This window comes from Halichoeres trimaculatus, unplaced genomic scaffold (assembly GCF_033239565.1).
Source record: "Halichoeres trimaculatus isolate MK-OKI-2021-1 unplaced genomic scaffold, fHalTri1.1 fHalTri1_scaffold_12, whole genome shotgun sequence".
In the NCBI taxonomy this organism is placed as follows: Eukaryota; Metazoa; Chordata; class Actinopteri; order Labriformes; family Labridae; genus Halichoeres; species Halichoeres trimaculatus.
The window spans coordinates 29,012,195-29,024,539 of NW_027437190.1; the positions used below are offsets into that span (position 1 = coordinate 29,012,195).

General features: G+C 37.2%; 2 protein-coding genes across 2 annotated transcripts; both read right to left on the minus strand.

Annotated features, from left to right (window-relative positions):
• Positions 1-865: 865 nt before the first annotated feature.
• LOC141801372 (uncharacterized) lies at positions 866-4,727 on the minus strand. Its single transcript, XM_074684387.1, has 7 exons — positions 4,596-4,727; positions 4,095-4,287; positions 3,882-3,995; positions 2,105-2,161; positions 1,809-2,009; positions 1,384-1,506; positions 866-1,265 (listed from the first exon to the last, which is right to left on the minus strand). The coding sequence occupies exons 2-7, from the start codon at positions 4,269-4,271 to the stop codon at positions 1,200-1,202; spliced, it is 738 nt and encodes a 245-aa protein (XP_074540488.1). The 5' UTR covers positions 4,272-4,287; positions 4,596-4,727; the 3' UTR covers positions 866-1,199.
• A 2,168-nt stretch (positions 4,728-6,895) lies between these two features.
• On the minus strand, positions 6,896-11,796 carry LOC141800238 (transmembrane protein 176A-like). The gene is made up of 7 exons (XM_074682661.1): positions 11,570-11,796; positions 9,523-9,713; positions 9,205-9,327; positions 9,007-9,063; positions 8,723-8,926; positions 7,745-7,867; positions 6,896-7,618 (listed from the first exon to the last, which is right to left on the minus strand). The coding sequence occupies exons 2-7, from the start codon at positions 9,697-9,699 to the stop codon at positions 7,565-7,567; spliced, it is 738 nt and encodes a 245-aa protein (XP_074538762.1). The 5' UTR covers positions 9,700-9,713; positions 11,570-11,796; the 3' UTR covers positions 6,896-7,564.
• Between the last annotated feature and the right edge of the window lie 549 nt (positions 11,797-12,345).

A 12,345-nucleotide genomic window follows, 5' to 3' on the forward strand; every position in this document is an offset into this window, starting at 1 on the left:
GTAAAAGACAGGACGAGAGAAAAGAAAAGACGCAATAAATTGTCAAAGAGATAGTTGTCTTTGACAGCTGTTTCAACAATTGTTCAAGACACTGAATGACTGAAAAGGATGCTCTTATTTCAAAATTCTAGTTTAATATCTTTAGACTAATTCTATCAAACAAAGGAAAATGACATACCTGTTTGTGCGGAGAGGAAACTAAACCGAAACAGTTCTGCCTCACCTTACAAAACCTGTCTGGCAGCACCTGGGAGGACTGATTCTGGGAAAGTTCCCCCTACCAACAGGAAGCTGGAGAGAAACTTGATCTTGAATACATCTAGAAACGAAAACTCTCAGTTTTCATGTTATACATTTGTTGTTTTAAAGATAAAAAAAAAGTTAAACACTTTTTATCCTGCTCCATTACAGTATTCTGTCATCCCTGGATTTTGTAGATCAAAACTCCAGAAAGTCTACTCTTCCAAGATCACAATCCAAGTTTAGGGAAGCTTAATTTCTTCTACTTTAGCTGTTGAATTATGTTCTGTGATAGAATGTGGAAAGCTAAGCAGCTGAATTGACATAACATGTAAGGAGGATAAATCCTTGTTGCATCAGATGCAGGTTCAACTCAAGCCCTTTGCTCTTTGGTGCATGTCTGCACCACCATCTCCACTTGCAGCTGTCTTGGCTAATAAAGGGAAAATATAAATTCTGGGGATAATTATTCCAGTGCATGGTCATCACACTATCCTCGAAAATGAAAAGTAACAACCATGCATGTGGTATGAAGTTTTAAAAAGGAATAAATTCACTGACTTCTATATAAAAGAAAACAAAAGAGGCAATGAAAGTGCACAAACAAAAGCCCAACTGAGACAGATTCATTATCTTGATGTCTTTATCTTAAAAATATAGTAAAATTTCAGAGAAAACTTCATCAGTCCATCAGTGTTACACACATCCATGAACCTCCTTTTAGGCCAGAAACATACTCACTGTGAGGCACACTGCAGGATAGAAAGACATTATAAAAAGACTGATTAAAAAAATAGAAAGCAGCATAATATAAAGTGCAAATCTTGTTACTGATGATCTAAAACATAAAAGCTGATATCTTAGGGAACAGTAAAGAGAAGTGTGGCAGCTGAAACTGAGTATAGTGATCACGGTTACAGAGTCGCCTGTTACTTAAAGCACAGAGCAGAGATTTTCTTTTAGACTGCAGGGTTACTGCTGGCGTCTTCCAGCAGGCGTCTGCAGTGTTCTGAGTCTTCAGAGCTCTAAAATAAAAAAAAACAGTGAAACACAAACAGGATTATTTCACTATCACTGTTAAAAGTTTAAAAAACATGACTAATCACTTGCTGAGAAAGTCATTTGTGGTTTAAAAAACTCAACCTTGGTCTCTCCTTTCTTACTCCCCCTCAGAGCTTTGATCCCCAAGACGGCAGAGCTGATGACTACGCAGAGCTCCAGGACTGACAGGACGATCAGCAAGCCAAACATGCTTGTAAAAGTCATCTAGTGGTGCACACACAAACACACACTTTAGAAAAAGAGGCTGCCTTTGAGTCACCTACACACTGGCTGGATTGAATTCATAATAAAAATTATTCATAGCTGCAAAACTACTATGGGTACCTAAAGAGGTTACTTCTGTCTGACTGAGGATGAAAACTTCCAAATATTTCAGGTGACAAACAAAAAAAAAAAATCTAATCTACTGTTTTTCCAAAGGGATTGGTGGGATAATCAGAGCAATTCTTCGGTTTCAGAAATCATCTTTTTTAACCATCAGGAAGAGATTTTTCTTCCCCGCTTACCGCAGCCACGTTTGCGGCCTCCAAGCATTTCTCCACCATCGACTTCATGACAGGAGACAGAGTTGTTTCCTCGTAGTCGTAGGAATTTTCGTGGTCACAGATCCATGACATGTCATTGGTCACAATGCTGAGGCTGTAGAGTATGATGGCTGCGATGGCAAAACACACACCCAGCAGGTTCAGAATCACATTGAGGATGACCTGACAGAAAAATAAAATAAAAATAAAAAAAGATTTAGAAATAGAGAAATGCAATGAAAGACCACTGCGGGATGTTGTAAAGCTGAATGACTCACCAGACATGGACTGGGGTACTTTTCAGACAAAATGCAGATGGCGCCAAAAAAGATGAACTAAATGAGACAAAAAATTAATATAATACCATTCATTAACTACTGTAAATAAAGCACCCTAAAAAGCTTCAATATGACACTTCATGTCTCTCATTCCACTTTGGTTCAAATACTTTGATTTCTTTCAGTCTGTTTTGGGAAGTTGTGACACTTATCTGGAAGTGTCGTGCCCCATAATCTAGTAGTATGTCTGCCATAAGTAGGGCAAGGCCTGTGACCAGAAGACAGGCTTGGCTGCAGTTAAGCACAAGGGTAGATGCATCTTGTTGTATATAATAATTAATGTGTACAGTTGCTTAGTTGTAGGCCTGCACAATATGTCGTTTGAACATCCCCATCGCAATACGCGCATGCGCAATAGCCACATCGGGCATGTTATGTGACTATTGCATTTCCCTCATTTATTGGAGAAATGGAAAAAAAGCAACTGAAATTGAAACCTATTCTATTTTTTACAGAGACATGGCCTCCTGGATCCCTTTCATATACAGAAATCTTCATCATTCACAGATAACCCCCCTTAGCCTGGATTAAACGGTATTATAGAAATACAATGGTGTCATTGTGAGTCAACCAAATTCTTCCCAAACAGAGATATTCAAGTCATCTGGTGAAAATTCTTCTATCTTAAATCAGGGTATATGCTAAAATCCTGAGGTTGATTTCAATACCTTTTAAAGACTTTTTCAAAAACCTTTAAAAAAGTTTTAAGACTTTATCGCAACTTTCAGTTGTTGTTGTTGGCATCCACTTTTTAACAGCTGTAATTTACATTTTTACAGAAATGATGTAAGCTAAGGAGGAATAAAGCTTGAAACAACAAATGAAACTAAAGGGAGATTTACTGACACTCCCACAACAAGAAACAGCAGTTATTCAAGGCCAACTTGCTGAAGAAAATGAGAAATTATTTAATCATTTTTAAAATTTAGGACATGCGCCAGAGATTGTGTGATTTGCTTTAATGTTGTATTTAATTACTCTTTATGAAAATAGAAATGACGTTAATTTATAGCTGGTGTTTATACCGCTCACAATCCTTATTGTTGTATTTTATTGTAACTAGAGTCTTTATGTATTTTTTTATTCTATTCTTTTTTTCTTTTTGTATTTTTCTACTGACTCCATTGATTTCTGCTGTCAACACAACAATTTTACAGTTTGGGATCAATAAAGTAACTCTATTCTTTTCTATTCTATTCTATTTTAGAACTTTATCGGCTGAATGTTTGACGTCCCAATCAGGGGACAGTTGCAAGGAGGAAAATAAATATTCATGGATATTTTTTGGGTCAAAGCTTGAATACGTATGAAACTTAATACCTCATAAAAACACAATTAAGACTTTTTTAATACTTTTTAAGGCCCTTAATTTTCCCAAAACTGATTTATCAACTTTTAATACTTTTTAGGACCCAGCGGACACCCTGTAAGTAATGCAATATAAATCGCAAACCCCCCAAAAATCGCAATGTCAGTTTTTTCCAATATCGTGCAGCCCTACTTAGTTGCTCCTGTATCAGTATCTTTTGAGAAAACCCTACAAACTGGATTTGGAGCAGTATGAACAGAGTCCACATGTCTTAACTCCAATTTATGAAGATGCTTTGAAAATACAGAAGTACAGTTTGTGAAACAGAATCCCTGTTTTATTCTGATAAAGAATCTAACATAGACAGAAACTAAAGAAAAAGCTACTTTTAGAGAAAAAAAAACTTACCATGGCTCCTAACCAAAAAGAAAACAGGTAGTTGTACTTTTGCCACCACAGAGCATTGGCTGTAAAGATCGCTCCACAACCGATGTTCAGCAAGCCCAGAACAATTTGCAGAGCCTGTGGAAGAGAGAACTCAGTCTTCAGCATTATGAAACACATTCATACCTGGAGATGCCAGAAATATTAAAGACTCAAGCACATATAGTTATTACTCACCCCAAGTAGTGATTGAGAAGCCCCCTGGATCCTCCTCAGGTGCTGAGAGACTGAAAAACAGGAGGGGCTGTAGCAAAGGGTCTTGAGTATTTGGCAGATAGGAGGGCAAGGACTTGTGGGGTCTGAGGCCAGTGTGATGACAGTGACCCCATTAACCTCGGTCCTGGTCAAAGCCATCCTAACCGCTCCTGTGCTGAAAAAAGAAGACAGAAAAACTCATAATCCGCTGCTAAAGCTTGCATTTCTTAACCTTTTTCTTACTTATAAACAAGTAGTGACTGGGTTTACATGCAAAACACCGAGTCATCCTCCGTTTCTAGAAAATCAACCAACAAAACGATCCTGGATTCAGATAAACAGCCGAAAACAGTATCAGAACCACGGCTTCTGAAGTCATAAGAAGTTGGCACCCTCCCAATTATTGTTCGTGCTACCGAAGGAAAATAAGTTAAAAACGCCCAGTACACACTAAGAGGGTTTTAAAAGACCTTCAGGACTTACCAGGAGGAGTAAAAGTAGGTTTGAAGAAGCAGAAGACGAACTTACTCGGTTGAATTCAACAAGTTTACCACGAAACAGCCTAACGGCAAAAAAAAATCACTTCCTCCTTCTCTGATTGAAGTCTGGCTCTGTCAGCAGCATTGTGCTCGCTGCTGCCACCAGTGGTCGAACAGTAAACCACACTGGTTAACATTCCTATTTTAATTTGGGCCTCTTTACTTTTTTAAAAACGCCCAGAAATGGTCTGATTAAAAACATCACATGCTTTAAATCCCCCAGCCATTTAGCGTAATTGCAATAGCTGAAATGTGGATAAATACTGAAAACGGATTGGACTCAAATACAAATTTGCATTTATCAGCAGACATAAAACAGCTGGAGGAGGAGGTGAAGCCCCCTTTCTAGACAATAGTTTGAAGCTTAAAATGGTAGATAACATATTTACTGGGATTGGTAGTACCCTTGAATGCATAACATGCAAGGTTTAAAATAGAAAAGTGTAATTTTCAGCTGTATGTGACACCAGGTTGTGGATACCTGCGCATGCATCAGGTGCATTCATCATCATTCATCTAACCCTACTACAATATAATACAGTATTAGCTCGTATCGTAAAGTTATTTAAATATTACCAGACCAAGCAGAGTTTCCACCCAGCTTGCTTTCTCATTAGATATTATATTTACTAACCACATTGACATTAACAAAGTAAACAGGTTATAAATCACTGACTAGTTTTTACATCTCATCCTCTTTCAAGAATCATGACAGACTTTCTGTTTTCTGTAGGTTGTTTAAATCTATTTTTTTTTTTCATTTGCATGTTATAAATAATAATATTAATAATAATAAAAATAATGTTAATATTAATATTAATAATAATAATAATAATAATAATAATAATAATAATAATAATAATAATAATAATAATAATAATAATAAATAAATAAGTGATGTAAAACGAAGGATTTCTTGGTTTCTACTTATTTGTTGTTGTGATACAGCTTCCCGCCACTGACAGCAGCACTGAGCGGATCGCCTCTGTTGTACTCAGCGAAGAAGTACATGGCTTGTAGTTTTTCGCTTCCGGACTACAAATCTCTACTCGTACTTTTTAGAGTTTACGCTGCTAACTTGAAATTCATAACTTTTTCTAAGTAACGTAGAGACAAATATTCTACGTATGTTGCACCACGGGGTGAATAAAGACAAGAAGATACATATTACTAAGCCGTTTGTGTTGATACTAGCGTAAACAATGGCTTACCTAATGTGCATTTATTGCGTAGTTTCTCCAAAAGGATGGCAACATGATCCCAATCCGGAAGCCATGAAGAAACCCTACCCTTTCCCTTTTCTTTATTTAGCTGAACAGAATTGCTTACACAATAACTGTGACTAAGTCAAAATGAAAAAATAAAGGAACAATCTTGACAACAACAAAAATAAAGAATGTTCGGTTGAGCTTCCTAAAGGGTGTACAGGGGTCCACTGAGGTAAATATCAAACAACTGTCCATGCAGGTACAGGCCCTTGGAGCAGGGGTGTCCTTTTCAGCCTATGACAGCCAAAATGAGGGTGCAATCAATTAAAATAATGTTAAAAGAAAAGACTCAACATGTTTAATTTAATTGTTTTGTAGAAAAGCAGACTACCTATGTGCTTGTATTGCTGTTTTTTCTGTCCTCCCTGTTACTGTCCTTGTCCTGGCTTGGTCACTTTGGGGGTTAGAAAAAAAGAAATGTGGAGCGCTTACTGTTTTCTATTTCATTTTTACATCAATGGACATATAATTCTATCGTTGATATATTTTTTTTGATTTTGGAAGGAATCTCATGAATCACACTTTGGGGACCACCATCTTAGAGGAAGCCTTCATACATTTGAAACATCCTGTTTCTTTATGCAACATTTAAAGTGCTATTTGGCTTCATGTCTGAGAATTGCAGTTTGTTTTAACAACTAAGTCATACATAAAATAACTATGCAGGTGCTCACATGATTGAGGGCTGCTAGCACAGCCACAACACAATGTGTTGAACATGAAAAATAGCAGAGTAAAACTACCCAAATGTAAAAAAAACAACAACCAGGGTTTGCATTGAATTATTAAGGGAGGAAAATTTGTTGTTCGAATATGTGATTAGATAATGTCTGTTTGTATTTGTTTCTGTCTCTGACAGAAATTTCACTTTGACCTCATAATAGAAATAAAATAAATAAAATAAATAAAATTTCATATTCAAACTTCAAGGTGTCATAGAAAGTACACAGAAGACCTACAAAGTAAATGAAACACGTGGATTTTAATCATTTTTATTCCTTCATTTAAAAAAAGAGAGAGACATGACTTGATGTAGAAATTAAAAAAAAAATACACAAAAAACCAATGAGTCCATGTCTCATATGATTTGTTCAGTGACTTTTGCTTGTTACAGCTTGTTGATCTAGTTGCTCAAGTCGAGATGTGTGACCTCAGACTTGCATGACAACCTTGTATTCCAATCGTTATCATTGGGACAAATAAAAGACATTAGCTTGTATAAACACGTTTAATACTGTCAAAAACTGTGAGCTCATCCCAGTCAGCAAACACCTCCCTCCAAACTGGTTGCAGTCTTTCAGCTCCACCCAAGTGTTCACACATACACTTCATAGAAACGGCTGCAACAATTTAACCTCCCTGTAGCTACGAAGATAATGACCTAAAATCACAATCAAAAGAATATCCCACTGAAAAAAGTAGAATATGGAGTGGTATAAAATTGGTGCATTTAATATACACAAGTGCTTAGAAGTATAAGTGCAAACATTTTAAGAAGCCTTTACATAAAAAATAAAGCCAAAGTTTGAGAAGAGATTGTACCAAATGGTCTTATTATTGACCGAACAGTAAATTCAGTCAACTGTTAGTATGTAGTACATGCAGATGAGTATAGTTCCTTGTCAACAATGCAAAGCAGAGGTTTTCATTTCTGCTGCAGGATTGCCGGTGATTTGCAGTATTCCAGGTCATCAGGACTCTAAAAAGAGAAAATGTTTATTTATAAGTGAATATCATTTATAGGAGCCAAAGACCCAGGGACCAAATTCATGTCACAAAAGTTAGCATGTTCAATCAGCCTTCACTGTGCAGTTTGAGACCCTACCCTGTCCTCTCTCTTGTCCCTGCTGCACAGAGCTTTGATCCCAAGGACGGCAGAGCTGATGGTGATGCAGAGCTCCAGGATTGCCAGGGCAATCAGCACAGCATTGATGCTCACCAGGAGTTTCTGGAAGAACAGGAAAGAAAAAGTGTTGTAGCAAAGGTGGTGGAGCAGGGGGCACCAATAGTGCATACTGCAAATCTGCAGTGTGCATACGGTTTTCCACAATGAATGGCGCTAACACTGTTTGTCTATGCAGGTGGCAATTTTTGATGAATTACCGCCATCTACTGGACTGAATCGGTATTATAACTACAACACAACAACAATAACATTGACAATCTGTTAGATAGGAGTGAAGTGATGAGAAAGAAATACAGGTGAATCTTGCCACTTCTAGTTGTAAAAGAGTTGTTTTCTTCAAAAAATTCATTAAAGCCCATATAAACCAATTATTACCTTTTTTTGAACATATGTGGATTATATATAAGTGTTTTTTCCATCAGCTGTAGAAACAAAAAGTCAATCCCTTCCAGACTTTTTAAGATAATCAATAAAACTTTTGGTGTAAGATCAAAAATCAAATATGATGTTTCTGCTGTGGTATGATAAACAAAATAACTAACATGTCACAATCTACCCATAGTTTCTTTTGTACGTTTTTAATAAAGGTATATAAAAAAATTCATCAGCTGTAGCTCCGCCTTCCGAAACTTGAAACCAGAGTAGTATACTACAAAAACAACCCCAACAGAACATTCATACTACATACTACATGCAAAAGCAGTAGGCAGTATGCAGTGCCTACTACACAAGTACATTCACATGTAGTGTGTAGTAGGCGGTTTGGAAAACAGCCAGAGACAAAACCCTCAACGCAAAATCCTCTTTCTGTGAAAATAATCAAAGCAGTCTCCACCCCCCTTTCTTCGTCACACTGCCTTTATGTTCACTTCTTAGAAGACAAGTTTCTGCGCTTACCATTGTCAGATTTTTAACCTCCAAGCATTTGTCCCACATACTCCTCTTCTCAGCAGACGGTGTGGGGTATGGTTGTCCGTAGGAATCATCATTACCCGTACAGTCCACCCAAATCCAACTCCCTCCAATATTGATGCCGGAGAATCCAATGGCTGCCATGGCCATAGCAACTCCTACAATACTTAAAACCACACTAAGGATGATCTAAAAAAAGATTAAAGTAAATAAAAGCTGACCATTAATCTGATAATGACAAAAGGATGTCGTCAAACTGAGAGTCTCACCAGACAAGGACTTGGACGTTTCTCAGACCAAATGTTCACGGCACCAAAGAGGATGAACTAGAGAAAGGTTAAAAAGATCTAATTTATATTGCATTTATGCAAGCTCATAGGTGGTAAGTTCATATTTTTTATTAAAAATTCTGTTTTTGTTTTTAGTTTTCAAAATTTAAAAATCAAGAGCAATATTAGCTTGCTTACCAGTCCTCCTATCCAAAATGGAAAAAAGGCATCCATTCTCATTTGCCACCCAGGGCCATTATCTGGGCCGTAGAGGATCGCTCCAAGGGCGATGTACATACAACCAATCAGGATTTGCAATGCCTGTGAAAGGGAAACATCATATGATTAAAAAACCCAAAACATTGATGTGCAACTTAGGCAGGTATTTCAGTGCCCAAGAGCTGAGCGGGATTAGTATAATAAATAAAGAGCACAAAAAAATAAATCAAGTTAGCACATTCAAATTTCAAAGCTGGATTTTCACATAGCAGCTTAAAGGGACACATGTTAACTCACCCCCAGAACTGACTGGGAAGACCCCTGGATCCTCCTGAGGCGCTGAGACACAGAGCAGCACAAGGGGTTGCAGCAAAGGCTTTTGAAGATTTGGCAAATTGGAGGATAGGGACTTTGGGGGGAAGAGGTCCAAGTAAGCGCAGTGACCCCATCGGCCCTGGTCATGGTCACTGACATCCTGCTGCCTGCTCCTGGAGACAGAAAGAGATAAGAGTGAACTCTGTTGAATCAGGATACAGCTGCTGAGACTGGAACATATGCAGTCCCTACAGTTATAACTTCCTGCTTATTTGATATTGACACATATTTTTAAAAAAGAGAAGTGAAAGACTGTTATCAGAAAATGATGGCTCTAAGCAAAAGACACCATTATTCAAAGGAATGCAGCTTAATTCAATGGTTTTGACAATTTTTTAATTAAGTATCAGCACAGGTACTCTGCAGCAGCTACTAGGGGTGCCACATGCCAGGGGCCGGGTCATGGTTGGGCCCAACAGTCCTAAGCCCACCCACTTTCTTGCAGGCCCCCCTCAAAGTTTTCCTTGAAAATATATATATTTTTCTCTTTAAAAAAAAAATTGTTTTTTTGATGGTTTTAAAAAGTATATTGCAAAACGGTGTCACTTTACACCTGGTTTGTTTTGTTATTATTAGAGGCCCTCTAATGAGCTAAAATGGCTAATTTTAACCTGGACTAGAGAATGATTTTGGTAAAGACTGTAGCTTTTTGTCTTTTATTTAACTGTGGTTAATGCTGCTGCTCTTGCAGCCTATAATACATGAAAAGTTGAGGTGGTGCAGCCCACTAGTGCGTCAGAGCGGTGGTTTTTCAAAGCTGGGGCCACGGCACCATGGGCAGGCTGCCAGGGGAGCACCAGGGGGGTCTCAGAAGATTGGAGGGAAGGGAAAAAATATTGCATTTTTTATTTTATTTTTTTTATAACCATTTGTCCTTAGCATACAACAAGTATATAATTATATATTGTATTATATAATTGTCGGATTCTCAAGTTTCTGATACTACCTAACCGCACCTTCAACCAGCTGCAACTTCAGCATGATGATGTCATGATCCCTGTTGACTTGGCGGTTTTTGCCTGTTATAATTCTGCTCCAAAAAACTAAACTGAACTTTGAGACTCTTTTCCAGTCTAACTACTGACTACATGTAAGACGGAAGGATCCCACCTTGGCTGACAGAGCCCTGAATGCTTTCCCTCTTTAGCAACAACCTACTTGTGCAAGTCTGGCTTTTGTTTGTTCATAATTTCCTGCTCTAAACCAATGCAATAATTGTTGAAAAGTGAATAAAATTTAGAAAATACATTCTTGAAATTGACATTTCCTTACATATTTTGAAACATTGTTTGTATCCTAAGGTGGTCCCCAGCCAGAAGAAAGCACTGATTAGGGGGCTGTGGCATGGGAAAGTTTGGGGACCCCTGCATTAGATTACTATTCTTTGGCCTACTATTGAGAGCCATCACATTTGATGCACTGAAATTTTATCATATATTAAAGGATGAAAAAAATCAAATCTGCTTTAAAACATACATAGTAACAGTATTATATCGATATAGTAATAGTTATTTACCAACTTTTGGATTAAGTCCCACCCAAAACTGAAATCCTGGCTTCCTGTCACATGCTAACTAATGATGTCGTTGGAGTTAATTTTGTTTGTTTATACAGTTCAGACAAGACAAGACATATTCACTACATAACGCCCAGTGGCGATGTTCTGATAAACACAACCATGTTGTTCGATGTTTTGGTTGTAGTATCACAGTTTTGACACCAAAGACTGTAACAGAAAAACCCACAGTCAGCCAAACCCCATTGTCATAAGATACAGTGTTAATAGTGGTTTACCCACCTCCATGTGGGTTTAGATTGCTATTAATAAAAAACGTTACGGGCATTTAATGCTTCAAGAGATAGTTTCTGTGTCGAAGTAGGGTTAACATAACATATGTATAACAGCATTGAACCGTTTAAGCTCGAAGTATGTAACGGTTTCAACAAAATCAACTATTACAAGGCTTACCTGCTAGTGTCTGTAAGATGGAAAGCTGAGTCCGGACGGTTGTTCTTCTGTTGCGCGGTTCGGACGGAAAGAGAGACGACGTTAAGCCACTACCCCACTTCGCAGAACTTCGCAGAACTTCCCAGAACCCAGAAGAACTTCCTTCCTGTGGGGGCTGATGATACTCCTTCTTTTCTACGTCTTTAAGTATATTCACAGATGCAGTGAGCCGTCATTCAATGCTGTCATTGAATTTCTGGGTAGTGACGTCATTTTTCCCCTTAAAAATACCTTATGCAATCTTTCCACTTCACATTGAGGTTTTATAATTCTAGAGATTTTAGCTTTCAAGTTTATGTAAACTTGAACTTTATCTCTATCTTATTTTATTTTACTGTTTGTTTTTCTTTACCTTCTTTTATTCCTTTTCGTTAATTTATTAATATTATTATGTGCTATTAATTATGATTTTAACTTTTTAATGGTTCACCTTTTTAAACTCTTTTATAGATAATTTTTAGACCTTTTTAATTGCCTTAACTCTTGCTCATGTTTATTACTGTATTTTATCATCGTCACTTATTTCTTATTATTTTGTAATTTTTTCATCATTGTTAATTTCATCTTTTTATATTTTCTGACCTGATTTCTGCTTTCATCCCTTTTTTTAATTGCATTTCCTATTCTTGCTGATTTTATGTTTTTTATGTTTGGTCCTCATGGTCTCTTTTTAGGCTGCATGGTTCTTGTATTGTCTGGGTTCCTATTAGGTACTATAAATATGGAAAGGACCTTTT